General features: G+C 43.9%; 1 protein-coding gene across 3 annotated transcripts in view; it reads right to left on the bottom strand.

Annotated features, from left to right (window-relative positions):
* INPP5E (inositol polyphosphate-5-phosphatase E) overlaps positions 1–18,172 on the bottom strand; it is a 28,728-nt gene extending 10,556 nt beyond the window's left edge. For 2 of the 3 annotated variants that reach the window (XM_015414194.1, XM_015414195.1), the window contains exons 1-5: positions 17,014–18,172; positions 8,044–8,167; positions 7,157–7,254; positions 6,339–6,463; positions 5,553–5,672 (exon numbers count right to left, since the gene is read on the bottom strand). In XM_015414194.1, coding sequence (XP_015269680.1) covers positions 5,553–5,672; positions 6,339–6,463; positions 7,157–7,254; positions 8,044–8,167; positions 17,014–17,825 — 1,279 coding nt within the window. In that variant the 5' untranslated portion in view covers positions 17,826–18,172. The remainder of the gene's footprint in view (positions 1–5,552; positions 5,673–6,338; positions 6,464–7,156; positions 7,255–8,043; positions 8,168–17,013) is intronic. The other variant, XM_015414196.1, reaches the window with a different exon arrangement.
* Between the last annotated feature and the right edge of the window lie 1,561 nt (positions 18,173–19,733).

The following is a 19,733-nucleotide window of genomic DNA, read 5'->3' as shown; positions in this document are numbered from 1 at the left end:
GCTTCGATGGAATGTTGGCCCAATTCTAATCTGAGGGTCGTACCTGCCATATACTTTGGTATTCCACAGATCTGATGTAAGAACAGTATTAGTGGTTGATCTATGGTTTCGGCTATTTTATGAATTGAGACTGTTGCTCAATATAATATTTGAGTGTTGAAAACTAATTGCAGCTGGAAGAGCCAGTTTGGTGTAGTGGTTAAGTGCGCAGACTCTAATCTGGGAGAACCGGGTTTGATTCCCCCACTCCTCCACTTGCACCTGGCTGGATGGCCTTGGGCAAGCCGTAGTTCTGATAAGAGCTGCTCTTGAAAAAAGAGCCGTTTCTGTCAAGAGCTCTCTCAGCCCCACCTACCTCACAGGGTGTCTGTTGTGGGGAGGGGAAGGGAAAGGAGTTTGTAAGCCGCTCTGAGACTCCTTTGGGTAGTGAAGGGCGGGGTATAAAATCAATCTCTTCTTATTATTATTGTCTGCCTTTTCAGTAGAAAAAATGCTTTATTGCTACCCCGGAACAAGCTGCTGATGCCATAACAGCTTTACATTGGCGTTTCCAAGATAGGTAATCATCAAAAGTTACTCTAAGATACTTGAAGGATCTGACCTGCTCCAGTTTGTTGTCGTCTAATCTCCATTTATATCTGCAGTCTCTTCTCTGTTTTGTAAAAACTAAAATCTTCAACTTGGCAATGTTAATTATCAGATCATGCTCCCAACAATAGTTCAAGAAGGATTGTATTAACCTTCGAAGCCCAGTAGGAGATCATGATATTAAAACTGCATCATCAGAACAGAGTGATATAGGAATTTCTAGAACTCCCAGTTTTGACAGATGGAATCTGTCTTGCTTAAGAGTGGGTGCTAGATCATTAAGATATAAAGAGAAGTGGAGCCATCAGGCATCACTGGTTAACATCAGATCTCATTGCAAATATCCTTGAAAGTTGTCCCTCTGACCCGCATCTAACCTGACCAGTTGGATTATCATATTGCATCTCAATTAGCCATAGCAATCTGTGATCAATTGTGGTTTTCATAAGTTCTTGCCACAAATGAGTCCTAGGGATTGAGTGAAATGCAGATTTCAAGTTCATAAAGGCAGCAGATAACTTTCCTCTAAAATGGAGATGTGGGTGCCAGCACGGCAAGAACAGCCAACACAGGGAAGCTCTCCCGTGTGCCAGCTGGATCAACGATCTCCCTGAAGAGGAGCACAGTGCAGGGGGCTTGATTGGGACTCTCCGCAAGTGGTGGCAAACGGTGAGAGTCCATTGATTGCCCCGAAGCAAGAACAGATTGAGAACGCCCATGCCAGGCATGGGCACAGAGCCGTAACTGCCCGAGCGAGGGGCAGAAGTAGAAAACTTCAACTGAGCTGCTTAAAAACGTCATCACCGTGAGTAAAAGAACAACATCAGAGACTCCCCAATGATTAAGCCCCCTTTAACTCTATTGAAAACACAAAGGAGTAGAGGGGTGAAGAACCCTTCCCCTCCCCCTTTCTTCCAGCAGTGAAGAAAAGATCTGAAAGCATTCTTTAAAATGGCTTGGGCAAAAGAAGAGAAGGTTGTGATCTGAGAACAAAACTGTCAATAAAAATACCAATCTTTTAATACTCTGTAGTGGACTACAAAAGTTTGGAAATATTCATTTTATTTGGCTTTGACTTATAGGGAAATAAGAGCTCCTCTGTTTGGAATTACAAATAAATTATCTGGAATTATATGAACTAAATGAAGACCCTTTAAAGGATTACAAATAATATTTTAATAAGTACCACAATTAAAAAGAAGAATCAATAAGAACGATTAGGAACTTAATTTGATTTTTTTATATGTTATATTCTCATAACATACTTTATCTTGGTTTGTTGAAATTATAAAAGTACATTCTGTTTTCTCTGTATTGTTAGCAATTGATAAGAATATTGGCCTTGGTTGAAACTGTCTCAGTCTTTAAGATGACTATAATGACTACTGTTTTACAAATATAGAAGTGGTGTGATTGTACGGGGTTTTCTTTACTGAAAGGCAACCTGAAAGATTCGCTGAATTCCAACTTGGGAATGCACCTGCTTTGCTTTAATGTAACCATAACAAAACTTGCTGTGTAAACAGAGGTAGTTGTGTGAAGGCAGGTTGTACTGATATAGAGTTGGAGAGATTCCCTGTTTTCAACATATTTTGGAAATGGCTGGTGTAGACAAAGATACATTGTTGACTACAGACTTTAAATGATTATTACAGGAAGCAATTATAACAGCAGTAAGAACAGCTCTGGAAAAAACTATAAAAATGTGCAACCTAAGCCTGATTTACTTTTACAGCAGAGCACCAATCAGAAGGAAGAGCAAACTGATATGACACTTATTACTGTGGAATATATTGATACAGAAGATTTAGATGAAGTTTACAATCCAACTGATATGACTTACAAAACATATTCAAAAACAGACACACTAACTGAAGAACCGGATAGGAGACCCCATGAAAGAATGACAAGAGATGGAATTATTGAACCAACAAATGACACACCTACTCAAAGAGAGAGAAAAGAATACATGGAACCTCAAACTACTTTAAAAATTGATTATAGATGGTTACCACCAGAAGATACTTGTTTCATCTACAAGGGAAAAAGGCACAAAACTAAGACTTTAAGGCTCAAGAGGAGAAATCAGAGAATGAAGGATAGGATGAAAAATTATGGAAAAGTTCCAAAATTCTGTAGATAAGAAAGATACGTAAAAATCAATTTCTTTGGATAAGGGAGAAACACAGCAGCTGTTTAAAACTATATAAATGAGTTGATACATTAGAAAATATACTAAAAGAGTATAAATTTTTTTTGAAGCATATATGAAAGATTATTGTAAGAATATAAGGTGAAATATGATTTTTTTTGAGGTATTTAAATAGGTAATATGATGAGGTAATGAAATTCCCTATTATTTAGATACCCATGTAAATGCTTGTGTATGTATGAAATTACATGGTTTTAGATTTTAAAATGAACTGAAGAATACAATAGAAAAAGTATACAGACGTATAACCTTTCATAAATTATAAAAACTGATATTTAAAAGTTTGCAAAAGATTTTTCTAAGAACATAAGGTGATGATGTAATTGAACCCCACACATTTATGTATTTGTGTGTTATGTGTGTTTGGTCATTGTGATGTGTGACGTGTGTTTGGTCATTGTGATGTTTCTCTTTATTAAAAATAAAAATCTTTAATTAAAATAAAACTTTCCTCTAAAATAGCAAATGTATTTTTCTGCTAAGTGGTGTAGAACGATGCAGTGGTCTATGGCAGATGCTCCCTGTATAAAGCCTGCTTGCTCTACACCTAGCACTGATTTAGAATAAATCCAATCAGTTAACTTGTAATACAGGTAGGATGTATATAGTTTACAAATTACTGGTAGTAAACTAATTGGCCTATAATTACTTGGTTTCGATTGCCGTTCTCAGCAGGGAGGGCGGGATAAAAATCAAATAAATAAATAAATAAATTTAGATCTCTGACAAAAGGATAATCTGGATCAATTAATATCTGCCTGGCCTCTCTCTGAGAAAAGGCATTGTCATCTGGTCCTGTTCTCGCATTGAAACTGCCAGCTAGTATCAAGGGCAAAGATGGATAATGCGGCCCCTCCACTCAGTCTTCCCCCTTTATCTCCCCTCGATGCTGCTAGGATATAAACCTTAAATCCTTGAAGAGAGACATGACCGTATGTCCTCCATATCTCCCGTAATAATGTAATATCCAAAGCAGACAGAAATTTCTTAATCTCAGGAGTTGAGATTTGGAGCACCAACGGGCTTGGACTCCATGAAAGAATGCCTATTATAGAACTGTCAGAGCGTCATTTTAAGGTATCCAGTTTAACTGGCAGAGCATTCCCTTGTGGGGCTTCGCAAGCAGATTTTCTAACTAAATAAGGAATAATCCATTACTATGAGTCGCTGTAATCTTCTTCTTAGATTTTTCTATCAAATTCAAATACCTTTTATTGGCATACAATATTAGAAGCATTTACCAATAATACAATCCAAAAGAAATTATAAGATAGATAGTCGTGGCTATGTCAGGCCTAACTCAAGTTGTCACAAGCTAGATTTGACCATACAAAAGATGCCTGAATCATAAAATAAATTGGCATTCTAAACTTTTAAACTTAAGTTTTTAGACTTATAAATTAAGAATCATTAATATGGTCAGGGTCACTCTTCCGTTTTATAAAACCATGGAGAAACTTCGCCGTCAGTTGAAGATCTCCGGATCTTGTGAAGCAAGGAGAAATTGTACCTTGATTCTATCCGATTGGCCTGCTACCAACCTAAGGGGGGCTTCTATAAATTCCACTCGAATGTCATTTAACAATTTACAGTGTAAGAGTACGTGCTCAACAGTTTCTATTTCTCTTCTATTACATCCACAGCACCTGACTGAATAAGGAATTTGCTTATATCTCCCCTCAAGAATAGCAGAGGGGAGAACATTAAGACGGGCCAACAGATAAGCTCTACACATTTGCGGTGAAGTCAGGCAGAAAAAGTAATATGGTAGAGCACCAGAAAGGGGATAGGCCCACCTTACTGAGGAGCACCTTCCGGAGGCAAGGGCTCTGAGCTCTTGCAACTCTATATCAATAAGCCTCTGTTTAAGCAGAGTAAAGACCTCAAGCTCTGACCGGATGACAAGGTCACTCAGGTTAAAACCAATAGAAGTTATTTTCTTTTCAATAGCCATAAGCCACGCAGAGGATTGAGATTCTTCCAGCATATAGGTGATAAGGCTATTGTGGTTACATCTAAAATGCAGACGTAGCCAAAATCTGAAAGTAGATTTTTTTCTACAGGATCGAGCTTGTGGGACTTGAAATCAGAGTCTATTTTACCAAAGGGGGGATTGGTTCATTTCCCCCAATCAGTGGGGGGGGTTTTGTTTTTTTGGTGGCCTTTTGAAATATCAACAAGAGTCAGCTGTAATCCTTGGATCCCACGGACAATATTATTTCTGTCTACTTCTGGCAGTGCTTCAAAAGAGGCCAAGAAGACTCATGAGAGGGATAAAAATGTAAGGAGACAGCCGTCCCAAGTGAGGGACAGGGAAATGCCCCTGACACCAGCGAGTCCTGCCCTGCTCTTTCTGACATTTCAGCAGGCACATCACGAGGCTGTGCCGCAAGGATTCAGACTTGCTTGGTGGCAAGAGAAGGGCAGGGAAGCTGAAGTGCTGAGGGTGCTAGAGAGCACTTTCTGCAGCTGCCTGCTGTGCGGTCTATGAGGAAGACACGCCGTCCCCCGTAACACAGGATCTCTTCGAGGAACTGATAGAGGAACATTTCTTGCAAACTGCATAGGAGACACACATGCACATGAACCCCCCTCCCCAACAAATCCAGCACTATCGTCTCCGGAAAAGATGACCTGCCCAGTCTTAAAACCAGATGGCAGTAGAGCACCTGACTATGGTGTCTGCATCATCAGCTCTGGAACAAAACCCTCCTCCCCACCTATGCTCGTGGGAAATGTGTGAGCTACTTACATGTGAAATGGGATGTGATGAAAAGGAAGGATGTGCCGAAGAAAGTAAAGCAGACTCCCAGGGCACCTTTGGTTTTGATCTGGGACACGATGCGAGTGGTCACTGTGGCATACTCCACTTCTGGAGAAAGACAAAGCCTATCAAAGGGCACTTCAGGTACATCAGGTCAAGACAGTGCTGGAACTAACGTGCAGTCAGTCATTATCGATAACTTCTGTAGCGAAAAACGGCCATGCTGGCTCTTGTGGGTTCGGCCTAGGCTTCTGACAGAAGTGGCAATGTTTGCTTATTAGAATGTAGGTGTTCTCACACTTAATAAAAAAGTATCTTGTTGAATAAAGCAACGGTGTAAACTCTGAACGACTTTATCATTTAAATGTTAAAACGCTAAGAAGCTCACAATCTGTCTATCACCCATACATATTATTAGCTTTGCTACTGAAGTTTCTCAAGAGCAGTTAACCTGTTAGTGTGCTCCAGAGTCAGTCTTGTGTACAGATGATTAACTGTAAGGGAAATACACAATCTGTAGGCACAGACAATCCTGGAATGCTGCACAGGTTTTCCAAGCACTAGTTTTCCAAGCCTTGGAAAATATATTTAGCGACATGCAAATGGTAAACAAATCCTTACTGTCTATTGTTTAAACATCTAGCATTTTACATTCCTATTATTTGCCTTTAGACTCAATGACAAAGGCAGACTATAGGTGAAGAACAAATAAATCACTCAAGTTAGTGGTAGATGAGCTAGTTAAAAGTCGAGCATCTAATGGGTGAAACACACCTGAACAGAACCAGATGAGATCCCTGCGCAAGAAGACCGACATGTACAGCACCCCGTGGGCAGCTGCATGCAGCATGACGTAGTGGGGACCAAGCGTCTCCTGCAGGCGGATCTCCCACTCTCGCCTAGGGAGCAGAAGACAAGGCAAGCCGGCCCACGTTACTTCTCAGTAAACGACAAACTCCACCAGATCACAGTAAAACTCAAAGGAAATTTCATGACAGGACAGGCTTGTTTGCAGTCTTGTGTACAGATGATTAACTGTTTGATGACATTAACATTCAAACGCCAATTGAAACATTTCCAAGATCTTGAGAACACCAAGATTTTCGATTATTCAAAATTTACAGATAAAGAGTTGTTTCAAGGTCATTAGTTCAGTGGGCCTTATTTACGTAGAGAGGGAATCCCGTGCTTGGCTGCCTGACTTGGGTCACACTCAAGTCTCTGCTGGCAGGGAATTCTGTCCACTGGAAACAGAGGCACCTCAAAAGCCTCCCGTCACAAGGGAACGCCGGGCTTTCGGCCTCTGACTTTGTCACTGTCAGATTAATAGTTCCCCAACAGGAAAATGGAATGATGGCAAACATCAGGGAGATTCCCTCTGAATAAGACCTATAGTAGCAGAATTATTTTAACTTGTAAAACTGAACTAGGAAACCCTGCGCCACAGAATACCAAGTTATCAGATGCAGAAGGATTCTCCTACCAATTTAGCCTCCTTCTAGCAGAATCACCCTGAACACATTGTCTGGGGACTGCAAGGCCAAAGGCCAGGAAGGGGGGTGGGGTGAAGAGCAGCCTTCCTCTTTCCATACCTATCCGGACAGCCTTCTTGGATCCCGATCACATACATGTCCTGGGCACAGTCAGGGTCTGATGGAAGCAGCAGATCATCCAGCAGCTCAGGGAGCTCCTGCAAGAAAAACAAGTCCTTTCCAAACTTCAGGAAGCATTTAGAGGAGAGGAAGAACAAACCCTGTTAAGCTATCATGACCGCAACCAGGCCATTTAGAGCCATTTAGAGCCCAGGATGAGTTTGGATTGCCTCCGAGCTTCAGCGCTGCCTGGAGATTAGCAGTTTTAATTGACTTGTGGGATTAAAGCACTGGCCTGTTCCCCCTGTCCTACACCAGCCAGCCAAACACAGTGGGAGACCTGCGACAAGGAAAACGCAAGTTCAGTTACATGGGGAAGGTCGCCTCCGGCAGACGGCTTCAACTTCCGTCCCCTGGAGTGTTCTGGAACCAAATTTCCTGGGGATATTATGAGTGCTTCCTTTTCCTCTTGCCACCCACTGCTCCGGTACCCACCTTCCCTTAGACTGCTTCAACTCTTATTCCCGGACCTGCTCTCAAATATGATTCCACAATTTAGTCTGCACGTCGCTATACTGCACAGAAAGGATTTGCCCTTCTTCGAAATAGTCCTCCTACTGCTGGAATAAAAACGGAAGCAAAAAGGCTGGGCAGGCACATGATCAGAGCTCATCAGTGGCTTTCCTTCAGCATCCGACCTGGAAAAATCTGCACCATCACCCTGCTTGCCCTCTCCTGGTTCACGGGGTTTGCAGGCATGATGTGCTCTGGGCACGTGTTTGCATAACTCCAGCATTGTAAGAGTGCGCATTTTTCTTTTCTTCCCTCCACCCCCGAATTTAGGAAGGCTGTCATGGACAAAGCCACAGGAGACTTTCTTCCCTCACCTTTTGGCCCTGCATGTTCCAGGTGGCCACAAAGATCCCAATACTCCGATCAGGGAAATAACGGTTTAGCTCTTCTGCTCCCAGCAAAGCACCACTGGCTAGCAGGCTGCCTTCCAAGTAACTTCTGCAGGGAAAAGACAACTAAGAAATAAAAATATAACCACTCATATTTCTTACAGGACTCAATGGCACAGAAAAATAAACCATCTCCAAGCCTGGCACACACCAAAGAAAACTTCACAATCTTCATTAATATCAGAACCGTACGTTTTATAATTTACTCCTAGCTTCTAGTAGCAGAACATACAATTACACAATAAGGAACATCAGAAGTGGTCCACTGTTTATTCTACAATCACCAGAAGATGGAGAAACCCCTTCCTCTACTATCTATCCATAGCATCTAGTCACCAAAAATATTCCAGAATGTGGAGACTGCGCCTCTGGCTGTCATACATCCTCACCTCCAATAGACCCAAACTGGGAACATTACTGACATTAGCAACAATCACAGCGTCCAGCTGCAAGAAGATACAAACGTTAATTATGCACACTCAGGTAGCAGGTCATGATCTTTCAAGGAACCTGCAAGTTATCGACTAGTCTGTTGGCATGTCTGAAACCCGCCTTCTCTCTCAGCAAGCAGCTTAGTTCCTTTTAGCCATCTGGGCTGGCACCACACAGTTACTCCTGTGATTACCAGGCCTATGAAGCTGGTGAGGCACGGGGACCAGGAAGTCCCCAGTCTGAGGGTCTGACCAGAGAATATACTGGAAATTCCATGTCAGCAGCTCCCGGTAATTTTTTTAAGTTTCCTGTGGGGAGCCAATTCAGATTGGAACTATGATGCAAGGGGCAAGTTACATTGTCACCACAACAGTGCCATTTCCCCAACATAAAATGGCCCTAGGGAGCTACTGTTTGCCCAGCTGGGAAAACCTATGGCCTTTAAAGTCACCTATATCCTGGTAACTGACTTTTTAGAAAACGCTGGGAGCTCCTCCTATGGAATTCGTATTAGTACTGCCTTATCCTAAATCTGGTGCCTGTCAAGAAGCCCCCAGGTAGCCTCAGGTAAGCCCCGCTCCCCCAATTCCCAATCTGCAACATGGGCCTAACAATGCAGACCTACCTCATAAAACTGTTGTGAGGCTTAAAGCAACAGAAGGTAGGCAGGGCTGCAGGGCTGCAAACGGCATCCTCCCCACATGCCAAGTCCCTGCAGGCACAGCAAAGCCCTCAGCATCCCAAGAGGAAATGGTGGCTCCAGAGATGGACTTTTCCCGATTTCTGCTACCGACACCTCAACAATCAAGCCAAGTGTGGCTGCTAAATGCAGTGATGACCACAAGGGTACAGCCCCATTTTCCATCCTGCCTGACAGTCAGTACCAGCCAAATGCTGGAATATGAAACTTTAAAAGGTGAAGACGGTTGTTGCTGAGTGGACTTCTTAGACTGTAGCTTCACTCTGTATCTGGACCAGTGATCCCTCTAAGCTGAGTTAGTGTGAGCTAGCTCACAGTTTTCTAGCCTCCGGCTCTCACATTTTTGTCTTAGCTCAGGAAGGATGGCTCCAGAGCAAACTAATTTATGCAGTAGCTGAATTGCTCGCTCACAACTTTAATGCCAGTAGCTCACAGAGTAGAAATTTTGCTCACAAGACTCCACAGTTTAGGGGGAGCATTGATCTGGACCTCTGTTCAGCCTGACTTTTCTTTCTCATCCCTTTGGGGAGAACCAGGGGTCTTGTTGTAGAAAAAGAGCTGCCGGAGCTCATTAGCATAACTCATTAGCATAACTTATTTGCGTATGCCACGCCCCCTGACATCACCGGAAGTGACAGATGGCCACGCCCCCTGACATCACCGGAAGTGTGTCAGAAGGCCCGGCTACTTACCCTCCTGCTTCATCCTCATTCCCAAACGGAATGAGGATCGAAGCAGAGGGCGAGGTAAGGAAGGGGGCGGGGCTTCACCACGTGACCGCCCAGCCCCCTAGAGGTTCTCTTCCGGAGCTCCGTACCTGAGAGCTCCCCCCCGACTAGAGCCCTGGGGAGAACTACTGAGGAACTAAGAAACAGATTTTGAAAATCGTAATCTTTATAAATTAAACCCTTGACTTATAATTTTGGACATTGGGCCGATTTCTTCTGGACACTTCAGAAATCCTCTTTTCATTTGGAGGTCTGGAGATCTTATGAACTTTTTTTCATTTTTCATTCTGTTGGAATGAATTATTACTTTTGTGATTATCTCTTATGTAGTAATTAATCCTTTTTTAAACTCTATTGATAAAGCCGCCCTGAGCCTGCTCCGGCAGGGAGGGTGGGGTATAAATTGAATAAATAAATAAGTAAGCTGCCAAAATATAGTTCAATTGATTCATCTACCCCATCTTTATAGTGGTTATAAAACTGATATGATGAGACTTTTATGAATCGTTGAGGATTTACTGTTAATTGATCTAATACTTTTAAGTCACATAAGAAATGTAAGATATTCTTGATTTATCCAGCTGGATTTGAGTCCAGAAGCACCTTAGAGACCAATAAGAGTTTTGGAATAGAAGCTTTTAAGAGCGAAAGCTCCCTTCATCAGATTTACCTGGTTGTAGAAGCTGATGTAATGTATCAATTTAGTGCAGTACAGACTAATCAGAAAGTATCTGCTCAGGAAATAAGAATCAAACAACATCTGCAGAAAGAGGAACTGCAAAAGATTAAAAATAATTAAAACTGGATGATGAAATGAGGAAAGTGAACTTAGAATTTCTAGGAATTCTGCAGGATACTGATCAGTAGAATGCATTGGCATTTCTGGAAAATACTCTTGAACATTTATTTCTGCTTAATTCAGATTGTGAAGCAGAAACAGAGCAGGTGTTTGTATCCAGTCTAGCTGTGCTAGAAAAACAAACTTGCAAGAGATGTTTTGCTGAAATTTATTTGCAGAAGGGTTGAGGATGCAGAAATGCATAAGACACGGAATGGCTCAGATGTAATAATACAAGGGGGGAAAGTAGATTTACATCCAGATATACTAAAGAGATGATGGGATCAGTCTTTTCTGTTTCTTTGGGGAAAACAATTTTATTATTGATGGGGATATCTTTTAAACTAACAGTCCTGTTAGATGTGGAATGGGTGACTCTCTGTAATTAAGATGGTCTCTGTAATATGGACATAATTACAGACACATTATAAATCTAACCCAGAAAAAAATATTTCCAGCAGGCACAAGCAGATGAGTTAATCACTGTAGAGAGGATATATTCCCCTAATAAAAGGTGAGATGGTGCTAGACTAATAAAAAAGGGGAACACACATTTTATATTTACTCAGAAAATACATATTTTAAAAAGTGATTAAATTTATTTGAAATAATTAAAATTGGGGGCGGTATACACAGCTCCATATATTAGCAAAATATAAAATTAAATATCTGGAACACCACAAAGACACGAACATTGTGAGCATCACTTAAATGATCTTGGTTAGGAAAAAACAAAAGTGATCAAGATGAATATTCTAACAAAATAAGAAAAGCAAAGAAGTATATATTTTGGGTTTACAGAAGATGTTAGCTCAACTTTCACATAACTGCTTGTAGTTTCAAAAAAGGCAACTGAGCGAAAAGATCTTTTTTGCCCTTTTTAAAATCTCTTCAGGTCCGGTATAAGGAGAAACAGAAACTTCTACGCTTCATTAACAATGAAACCTCTTCCAACAAGGGGTTATTTAGGAAGCACAGATGAACAAGCGGTGGGACCACAAGGACTTGTGGGGGGCACCTTGTTTCTCCCCATCCCACTACTAGCTCTTCCCCTTCCCTGAGAGCCTCTACCTTTGTACTGCTTCCTTCTGTCCTTCCCACCTGCCAGCCAGCCTATTTTTGTCGTCCCCCCCCCCACGGACACACCGGAAGCCTCTCCTGGGAAAAGTCTGCCCCAGTTGCATGGTGCTGGCCAGGCTGGGTCCACCAGTGGCATAGTGGAGAACCCACAAGGACTTGCGTGAAGGATCTTACTTTGCTTTGTATCCTCCTCCTCACACTTCCCCTTCCCTGAGAGCCTCTACCTTTGTACTGCTGCAGAATAAAAAGCCCAACAAAACACGCACACATACAGTAGCAAGGCACAGGAAAGCTCATACCTTGAATAAAGCTTTGTTGGTCTTAAAAGGTGCCACTGGACGCAAACTTTGTTTCACACACACACACACACACACACAAGGTATTGCGGAGGAGAAGAGGTGGAGGTGAATCCAATGAAGCCATTGAAGAATAAGTCCAACAACAACTATAACATTTACTTCTCGGTTCTAGTATTCCTCTGTTTTCCTTTTTAATTGTAGCATCATGAGTGCCACCAGACATTTCTTAAAAATTTGCAGAGCAGCTGAGCCCATTCACTGGCCCCAACGCAACCCCTGCACTTTTCTCTTTCAGCCTGGCCATGTCGGCACAGGCTGGAGAGGGCTGGGGATGAGGAGGTGGAAGGGAAGTGCTGAGAAGGACAGGCTTTGACTGGGCGGGAAGAGGAAAGTGCAGGAGCCATGGGCTCAGCTGCCCTGAGAATTTAAAAAAATCTGGTGGCACTTATGATGCAACAAGTAAAGGGGAAAACAGAGAAATACTAGAACCAAGCAGTAAGGTTTCAGTCTCTGCCACAGAGATACACAGTGAAATACACAACAACATCAACAAAAAAGAGACAACCCCCCCCCCCACTGTAGCAAGGTGATGGCACAGAGGAAGCAATGGGGAGGTGGAGCCAGTTGTACTCAGGACAAAAAACTGACACACACAGGCTCACTGTTCCTGCTGTCCTCTCATTTCTGCTCTCACTGACCATCAAGGCTGGTGTGCTCCTCCCTTGTGTGACTCAAAAAAAATGAGGGGGTGGGACTTGTGTGGGAACAGGAAGTGGCTTTTGGACCCATCCACTTCATGGGGGGGGGGGAGTGAGCTCCAAAACACACACTGCCCTCAGCAGCTGAAAAGATGGTTCCCTCCACTTCTCTCCCTCTGGTCACTTCCTCGTAGACTGGATTAAGGCTCTAGGCGGGCTGGTTCTGGCCCACGGGCCATACGCTTGACACCCAAGGTCCAAGATATATTAAAACTACTCTGAGGGAGAATTCAGAATCTCAGTCAAGAAAGCTGCAACACTGCTTTATACAAACATTATAGTAGTGGAGGAGGAATTTGGCAGGAGGTTTGGGGAGTTAGAGCGAACTCCCAGACAAGCCAAATAGGAAAAAGAGTTACTGCTTCTTAGCAACAAGGATAATAACTTCTAGCCAGTAGAAAGGGGTAGGGAAGGGAAACCTGGTCTATGATAAAGGGGAAGAGCTTAGACACCTCAAGAGTTACTGGAAAGCTACAATATTGAAAGGGAAAACCTAGATCTCTGAAGGGAGAAACCTAGAAACTGTAAGCAAACACTATTCTCCAGAAAACAGTATTAAGAACCTGTGTTAGTGCTGAAATACACTCAACAAAGCACCTCTCATTGAAAAGATCTTGAAACAGAATTCAAATCTGTATAAATTAGAAAGTTTACCATCAGCATCTCTAAACCTTGATTTTATACACACACACACACACACACACACACACACACACACACACATATATATATATATACCTGCTTGTTTAATAAAATATTTATTCTGTTTTTGAATGTCAATTTTGCCTCATGTGCCATTTCATGGGGATATTTTAAAACAAGACAGCTCCTGTATTCCCTCTATCTCCTGTACTAAGTCATAAGCCTAAACTAATATCTATAACAGGGTGGAACACTTAAAGCTTATAAAATAAAGAAGAAATTCACGTTACTGAAGGGCAGCTCAGTCACTGAGGGAAACTAAAAATATTTTTGGCGGGAAAATCAGGGGTCTGTCAAAGCCAGTGTTCCCTCTAAGCTGAGTTAGTGTGAGCTAGCTCACAGTTTTTTAGCTTCTGGCTCACACAGTTTTGTCTTAGCTCAGGAAGGATGGCTCCAGAGCAAACTAATTTATGCAGTAGCCAAATCAATCGCTCACTCACAACTTTAATGCCAGTAGCTCACAAAGTAGAATTTTGCTCACAAGACTCCACAACTTAGAGAGAGCACTGGTAGCATCAAAAATATGAGGAAAAAATCCCATTTGGAATTAATGCCGATTGGCAATGTTACAAAAGATAAAAGGTAGTTAATTTTCAACACAAATGGGGCAAAGATCTAAGACCCTCAGGCTAGAGATGACCACAGCAACAATTTTAAAAGCGCAACTTATTGGTAGAAAAAAATGATTTGGCCCGGCATCTAAAAGACAAAAAGGCAGGTGCCAGGTGAGCCTCAAGGGGGAGGGTTTTCCACAGGCAAGGGGCCACCACTTAAAAAGCCCTGGCTGCCACAGGTCACCACTGACCTCACCTCCGCAGGTGGGAGCACCGGGAGCCAGGCTTGTGAGAAGCATTGTTAACTGGACAATATGAGAAGAGGAAGTCCTTCAAGCAGTGTAAATATACTCTATCTACAGATGTCAGCAGCCCCATAGCTAGACCATTTTCGGGAGGGCACTGGGGGGGCATGACGTCACAAAAATAATAAAATAAAAATAGGAGAGTGCTCTCCTAGCCCCCCCTCCCGCTACTCGAGGAGGGGAGGGGAAGAGGTGCGCCACTGGAAGGAGAGAGGCTCACACTGCAGGGCGTCCCACCCGCCTACCCATGGGAGACTTTCTTGAAGACAGGTCTTGCTTCCAAGCAATGCGTTTAGGACTCTTGGGTGAGGGCTGGTGAGAGTGGCCAGCTGGCTGGCTGATGCCCGCCCGGCCACAAGAGTGCACAGCCGGCTCTGCCCCCAGCCCCAGCACGTGCAAAGGGCCTGGCTGCTGGTCAGGAGGGCGGAGCGAGCATCAGCCAGCTACTTTCACTGCTGCCCTCCCAACCAGCAGCCAGGCCCTCTGCACGTGCTGCGGCTGGGGGCAGAGCCGGCTGGGTGTGCACTCGCTTGGCCCTCCTCTCCCCCTCCCCCACCATGTGCTTTCTCTCGTGCTTCTGCCTCGGCTCCTGGCCAGATTACTTCGCCTGCCCTGTCCCATTCGCCTGCCTGCCCCCTCTCCCCGCTTCAGAACGCACCTGCAGGTAGCACACAGACCTCCTCCAGGGCCCGGCTGTGGGTGACAAGGCATGGCGGAGAGCCCCTCTGGCTGGCTGGCAGTGTGGCTGGCCATGTTCAGCGCCACCCCGCTCTGCTTGCCCAGCACAGCCCACCCATGCCATGCTCTCCCCATCGTGCAGTGAAGGACTGGGGCTGGGCACATCTGAGGGGGGCATAGCCCCTCCTGCCCCTGGCTAGCTACAGCCCTGGTTGTCAGGCATTTTGTGCTGCAAATCAATCATGTTAGATGAACTAAATGTGGGATACAAATCAGGGACAAACCACAGTACTTGTACATAGTGCATTTGCCTTCTTTTGCTTATGTTATTTAAATAATTTCTTTAAATCAGGACTTTTTCCTGGAAAATCCACATCACCACCTTCAGGCACCCTAGCTCCAAAACAGTTGGGACCTTATTGGTACGAACCAGAACTCTGCACTGTGCATAAAAGCAGATGGGCTGCCAGTGCAGCTCTTTCAGCACAGGAACGACAAGATCACTGTTCCCAGACCCGGCGGCAGCCTGGTTGCCGCACTCTGGACCAGCTGACACTTCCAACCATTCTCAAAGGCAGCCCAGAACACAGTCTGGCTTGGGCAGGATCAGAGGGTGGAGCAAGGTCACCAGATCATTCTTTCTGACGAATGGCCACAGCTGTGATCTGAAACTGATCACAGGGTACTTCTATTAGGATTAGCGATGTGAAGGCTCGGAAAAAAAACGGAAAATTGCGGGGGAAAACCGTCCCGCCCCCCCCCCCATTTTTTACCTGAAGCCTTTTTGTTTTTTTCCGAAAAATTGGAAACATTGAAGAAAAAAAAGATCATGGAATGTTTTATTTTAACATGATGAATAAAATATTTTAAGACAAGATGTTCAAATATTTTCCAAATCATTTCTAATATATATATATATGGTATCAGATTGATCTAATTTCTGTGCACTGAGGACAAGCAAGTCCTAGGTTACAAACTGAACCCTCCAATGCAAGAACAAGATGCATTTCTTCCTTTAGAAGGTGCGATTGTCAGAAGAAAATTAAAAAGTTTCAGTTTTGTTTTTGGATGTGGGTGAGTATTCTGTTTGAAATAATTGTTTGGATACACTATATTTTTAATATGCTAGTTGTGATAATTTCATGCCAAGTAAAAATGTCCATAGTCATATTTTATGTTCTTAAAGTAACAGAATAACTTTCAATCTAGAAAAGACAAAAGAAATGCTAATGTAGCATTTTTTTCAATTTTTCCGAAAATTTCCGGTTTTTTCCGAGTTTCAAAATCTCCGGAAATTTTACATCTCTAATTAGGATACCTCAAAATATTATCCTAGAAGAAGATTCAAAACTAGCTTTGGTTTGTATTGCCTCATACCGGGTGTGTGTGAATCCTCTAACTTCAGTATAAAAAAGCATCTGAGGCTTCACCTCAAAGTCCAAAGCTAACATGTTATATGGAAGGTCAGAATCTAGTTCACAATGCAATAGATTTACTGGAAAATGGATATTGCTTGTAATGCCCTGCAATAACATATCAGGACGATGTTCACCCCTAGGCTCTTTTTGGACTGTTGAAAACCGAGGAAGTTTTCAGACTTTTCATGTTATACACTTGGAATTAATGAAATACGTTTTAAGAAAAGGGTTTGTCTCACTAAAAAAGAGAAAATATGTCATAGGTGGGTTTTTTCTCCAATGCTCCTCCAAATTTCCCATCTTTCTATTGGAAAAATGGGGAGGGGGGAGATCCTTGGGGAAAAAAATTAAAATCCCCTCCCCCCAGGCCTTCCTGTCTGTACCCGCTGCTACAAGGACATACCTACTCCGCACATCTCTGACACGGAGGGGTGCCAGCAGGCTGAAGGTAGACTTCATGGAGGCCCTGGAGCAGTTGCCACAGACCATCCCTCGGCTGTGCAGCTTGGTGTCACTCCAGCTGCTGCCTGCCCTTGCGCACACGCTGCGGGAACAAGGCCTGTAATGTGCACAATCCGGGTCAATCCTATTAGCTGTCCTCAGAGCAGGGAAGGAGCCATCCATTTCCAGAGAGGGGGGAGGGTGGGTGGGCGTTACGTTGGGCAGCTCGTTACATAAAGACATCTTCTCACATGAGTTAGAAAGACTGAACTTGCCTTGCCCGATGCGGGGAGTTTCGGAGGCTTTGCACGAGCTGCGCGGAGATTCCTGGTCTCGGTTATGGTTGCCACAGGAGGCAAGTCTGAGCCACCCAGGAGGACTCCCCCCCTCCTGCAGGGACCTGGCAGAGGAGCCCACTTCAGCAGCATCGCTCAAGCTCTCCTGGCTCATTCTGAGGAGTCGCCTCCTCCGCCAGATCAGTTCATCAAGAGAGGAGGTTCGCTCGAGCCTTGGCTTCCGGGGAGGCTTTGGAGTAAAGGCGTTATTAAACTTCATACTGGGTTGGAGAACGTCTGGTGGAAATCTTAGCGTATCATTGAGAAAGGAGGATTCAATATCTTGCTGGTCCTCTGAAGGAAGAGTCCCACTGTCACCTGCTTCTTTCCTGGCAGTGCGGCTACTTCCCTTTGGTGGTGGGTTTTGTGACATCTTGCCCTCATCGCTCTCAGTAAGGGGCTGCATTGTATACTGGCAGAATCCATTGGAAGGGTTCATGTCCGGGCACCAGCTACAAGGAAATCAGAGAATCATCCTCCCTTAGTTTGAGGCACACTATGACAAGTTTTTCACAATTGGGAGGGGGACGCAAAAGAAGGGAAGACCATGGTCTTCTAGAGGAATGCGAAGAAACTAATCTACACTGTAAAATGCATCACTGAAACTGATCGACACATTCCAAAAAAACTACCCTACCATTTTGTTTTAAGATCGCAGTAATGCTTTCCAGTTGAAACTCCCTAAAAAATGTTCCACATGTTAGCCAGGTCATTCCCATTCACAGAATGAGAACTGAGACTTATTTTCAAGTAACAATCCTGGATATACCAAGTTCAACAAAATTTTACTTCTGGGTAAGTGTACTGAGGGGAAGCCAGAACATGGAACTAGTACTAGCTCCTTAAGGCCTTGAGCAACCAGACTGGGTGATGGGGGTGAGTATATCTTTCTTTCCTTTTGCAAAATGTGTTCATGGACACAAATTTACAAACATGGGGGAAATGACACACGACCAGTTGGCTGGCCTGCCAGGCTTTAATGAAGCACTGCCACACCCCCTACCGCCCACACATCTTTCTTCTCTGTACATTCCCTACCTCCAGAGCTTTGGAAACCAGAACAAACAAACTATGCAAAATAAACACAGATTAGCATCTGCACAAATCATCACATAGCATGGACTACCATGTGATCGTCATGACTTGTCAGCTGGAGGCAGTAGTCCTAGCATCACAGTACAGGTTGGGTTAATTTTAATGCAAGGCTGAATTGACACCCTCCATTTGCTGTACAGCAATGCCAGCTACAACCAGATCTACTCAAAAAGCAACCTGATCTGCTATGTGGCCAAGTGAATTTTGGCTTGGAGCAAGGAAGTCACCCAAGGACTTTCTCGGAGTGCAGATGACTGTGGGGGTGCAAGTCCCTTGACACTGTGGCAGAACTGCAGCTGAGGCACCTTCTGAAGAAAGGTGAGGGGCAACTAGAGACAGATCTCTCACTGCATCTGGCACCTGTTCTTCAAAGTTTTAGATGCCAGGTGAAAACATTTTTATTTGCCTGGGCTTTGCATCTCTGGATGACACCCGGGGACACTCTGAAGGTGTTTTATGGTATTTGTAGTTCCCGGATGGATTTTGCTCTCTGCATTTTTATGCTGGCATTTTATCAATATTGCTACACACTAATTTAACATTCTTATTGTCAACTGCTTTGAACCTATTTTACAGAAGAGTGGCAAAGAACATAATAAACAAACAGGCCGGACATTGCAACAAATACACCTGAACTAGCTGTGGGACCACTGCCTTCCTTAGCCAGTAACCAGTGTTCCCTCTAAGCTGAGTTAGTGTGAGCTAGCTCACAGTTTTTCAGCCTCTGGCTCACACATTTTTGTCTTAGCTCAGGGAAGATGGCTCCAGAGCCAACTAATTGATGCAGTAGACAAATCGCTTGCTCACAGCTTTAATGCCAGTGGCTCACAAAGCAGAATAATTGCTCACAAGACTCCACAGCTTAGAGGGAACATTGCCAGTAATCTAAAATGGAAGGTGCCGACGGAAATCCAACTGCTCTGGAGGATCGAAGGGGTGCCCTCCTAGTTTACAGCAACTGAAACCTGCGTCTGCACGTGAAAGCAGGGGAACGTGATGGCTGAGAGTAACTACTGGATGGGTGCAGGCAGCCACCCTAGCAACGCCTCTGCCCTGCTCACCTGTTTCACAGCCAGAGAAACCATAGCGACCCATAGTTACAAGTGCACCCATTAACCCGGCCAGACAGGAACCCACCGCCACCTTCCACAGGAGGATCTTCTAATACCATTTACTGGCTGAGAGAGTCAGGGCCGGCCCCGGCTTATTTTGCACCCTAGGCGAGGATCCCTTCTGGCACACACTCCCCCCC

Source organism: Gekko japonicus, unplaced genomic scaffold, assembly GCF_001447785.1.
Source record: "Gekko japonicus isolate JY-2015 unplaced genomic scaffold, Gekko_japonicus_V1.1 scaffold9, whole genome shotgun sequence".
Classification (NCBI taxonomy): domain Eukaryota; kingdom Metazoa; phylum Chordata; class Lepidosauria; order Squamata; family Gekkonidae; genus Gekko; species Gekko japonicus.
The sequence above is the reverse complement of the archived record's forward strand: the minus strand, read 5'-3'. Positions and strand labels throughout refer to the sequence as shown.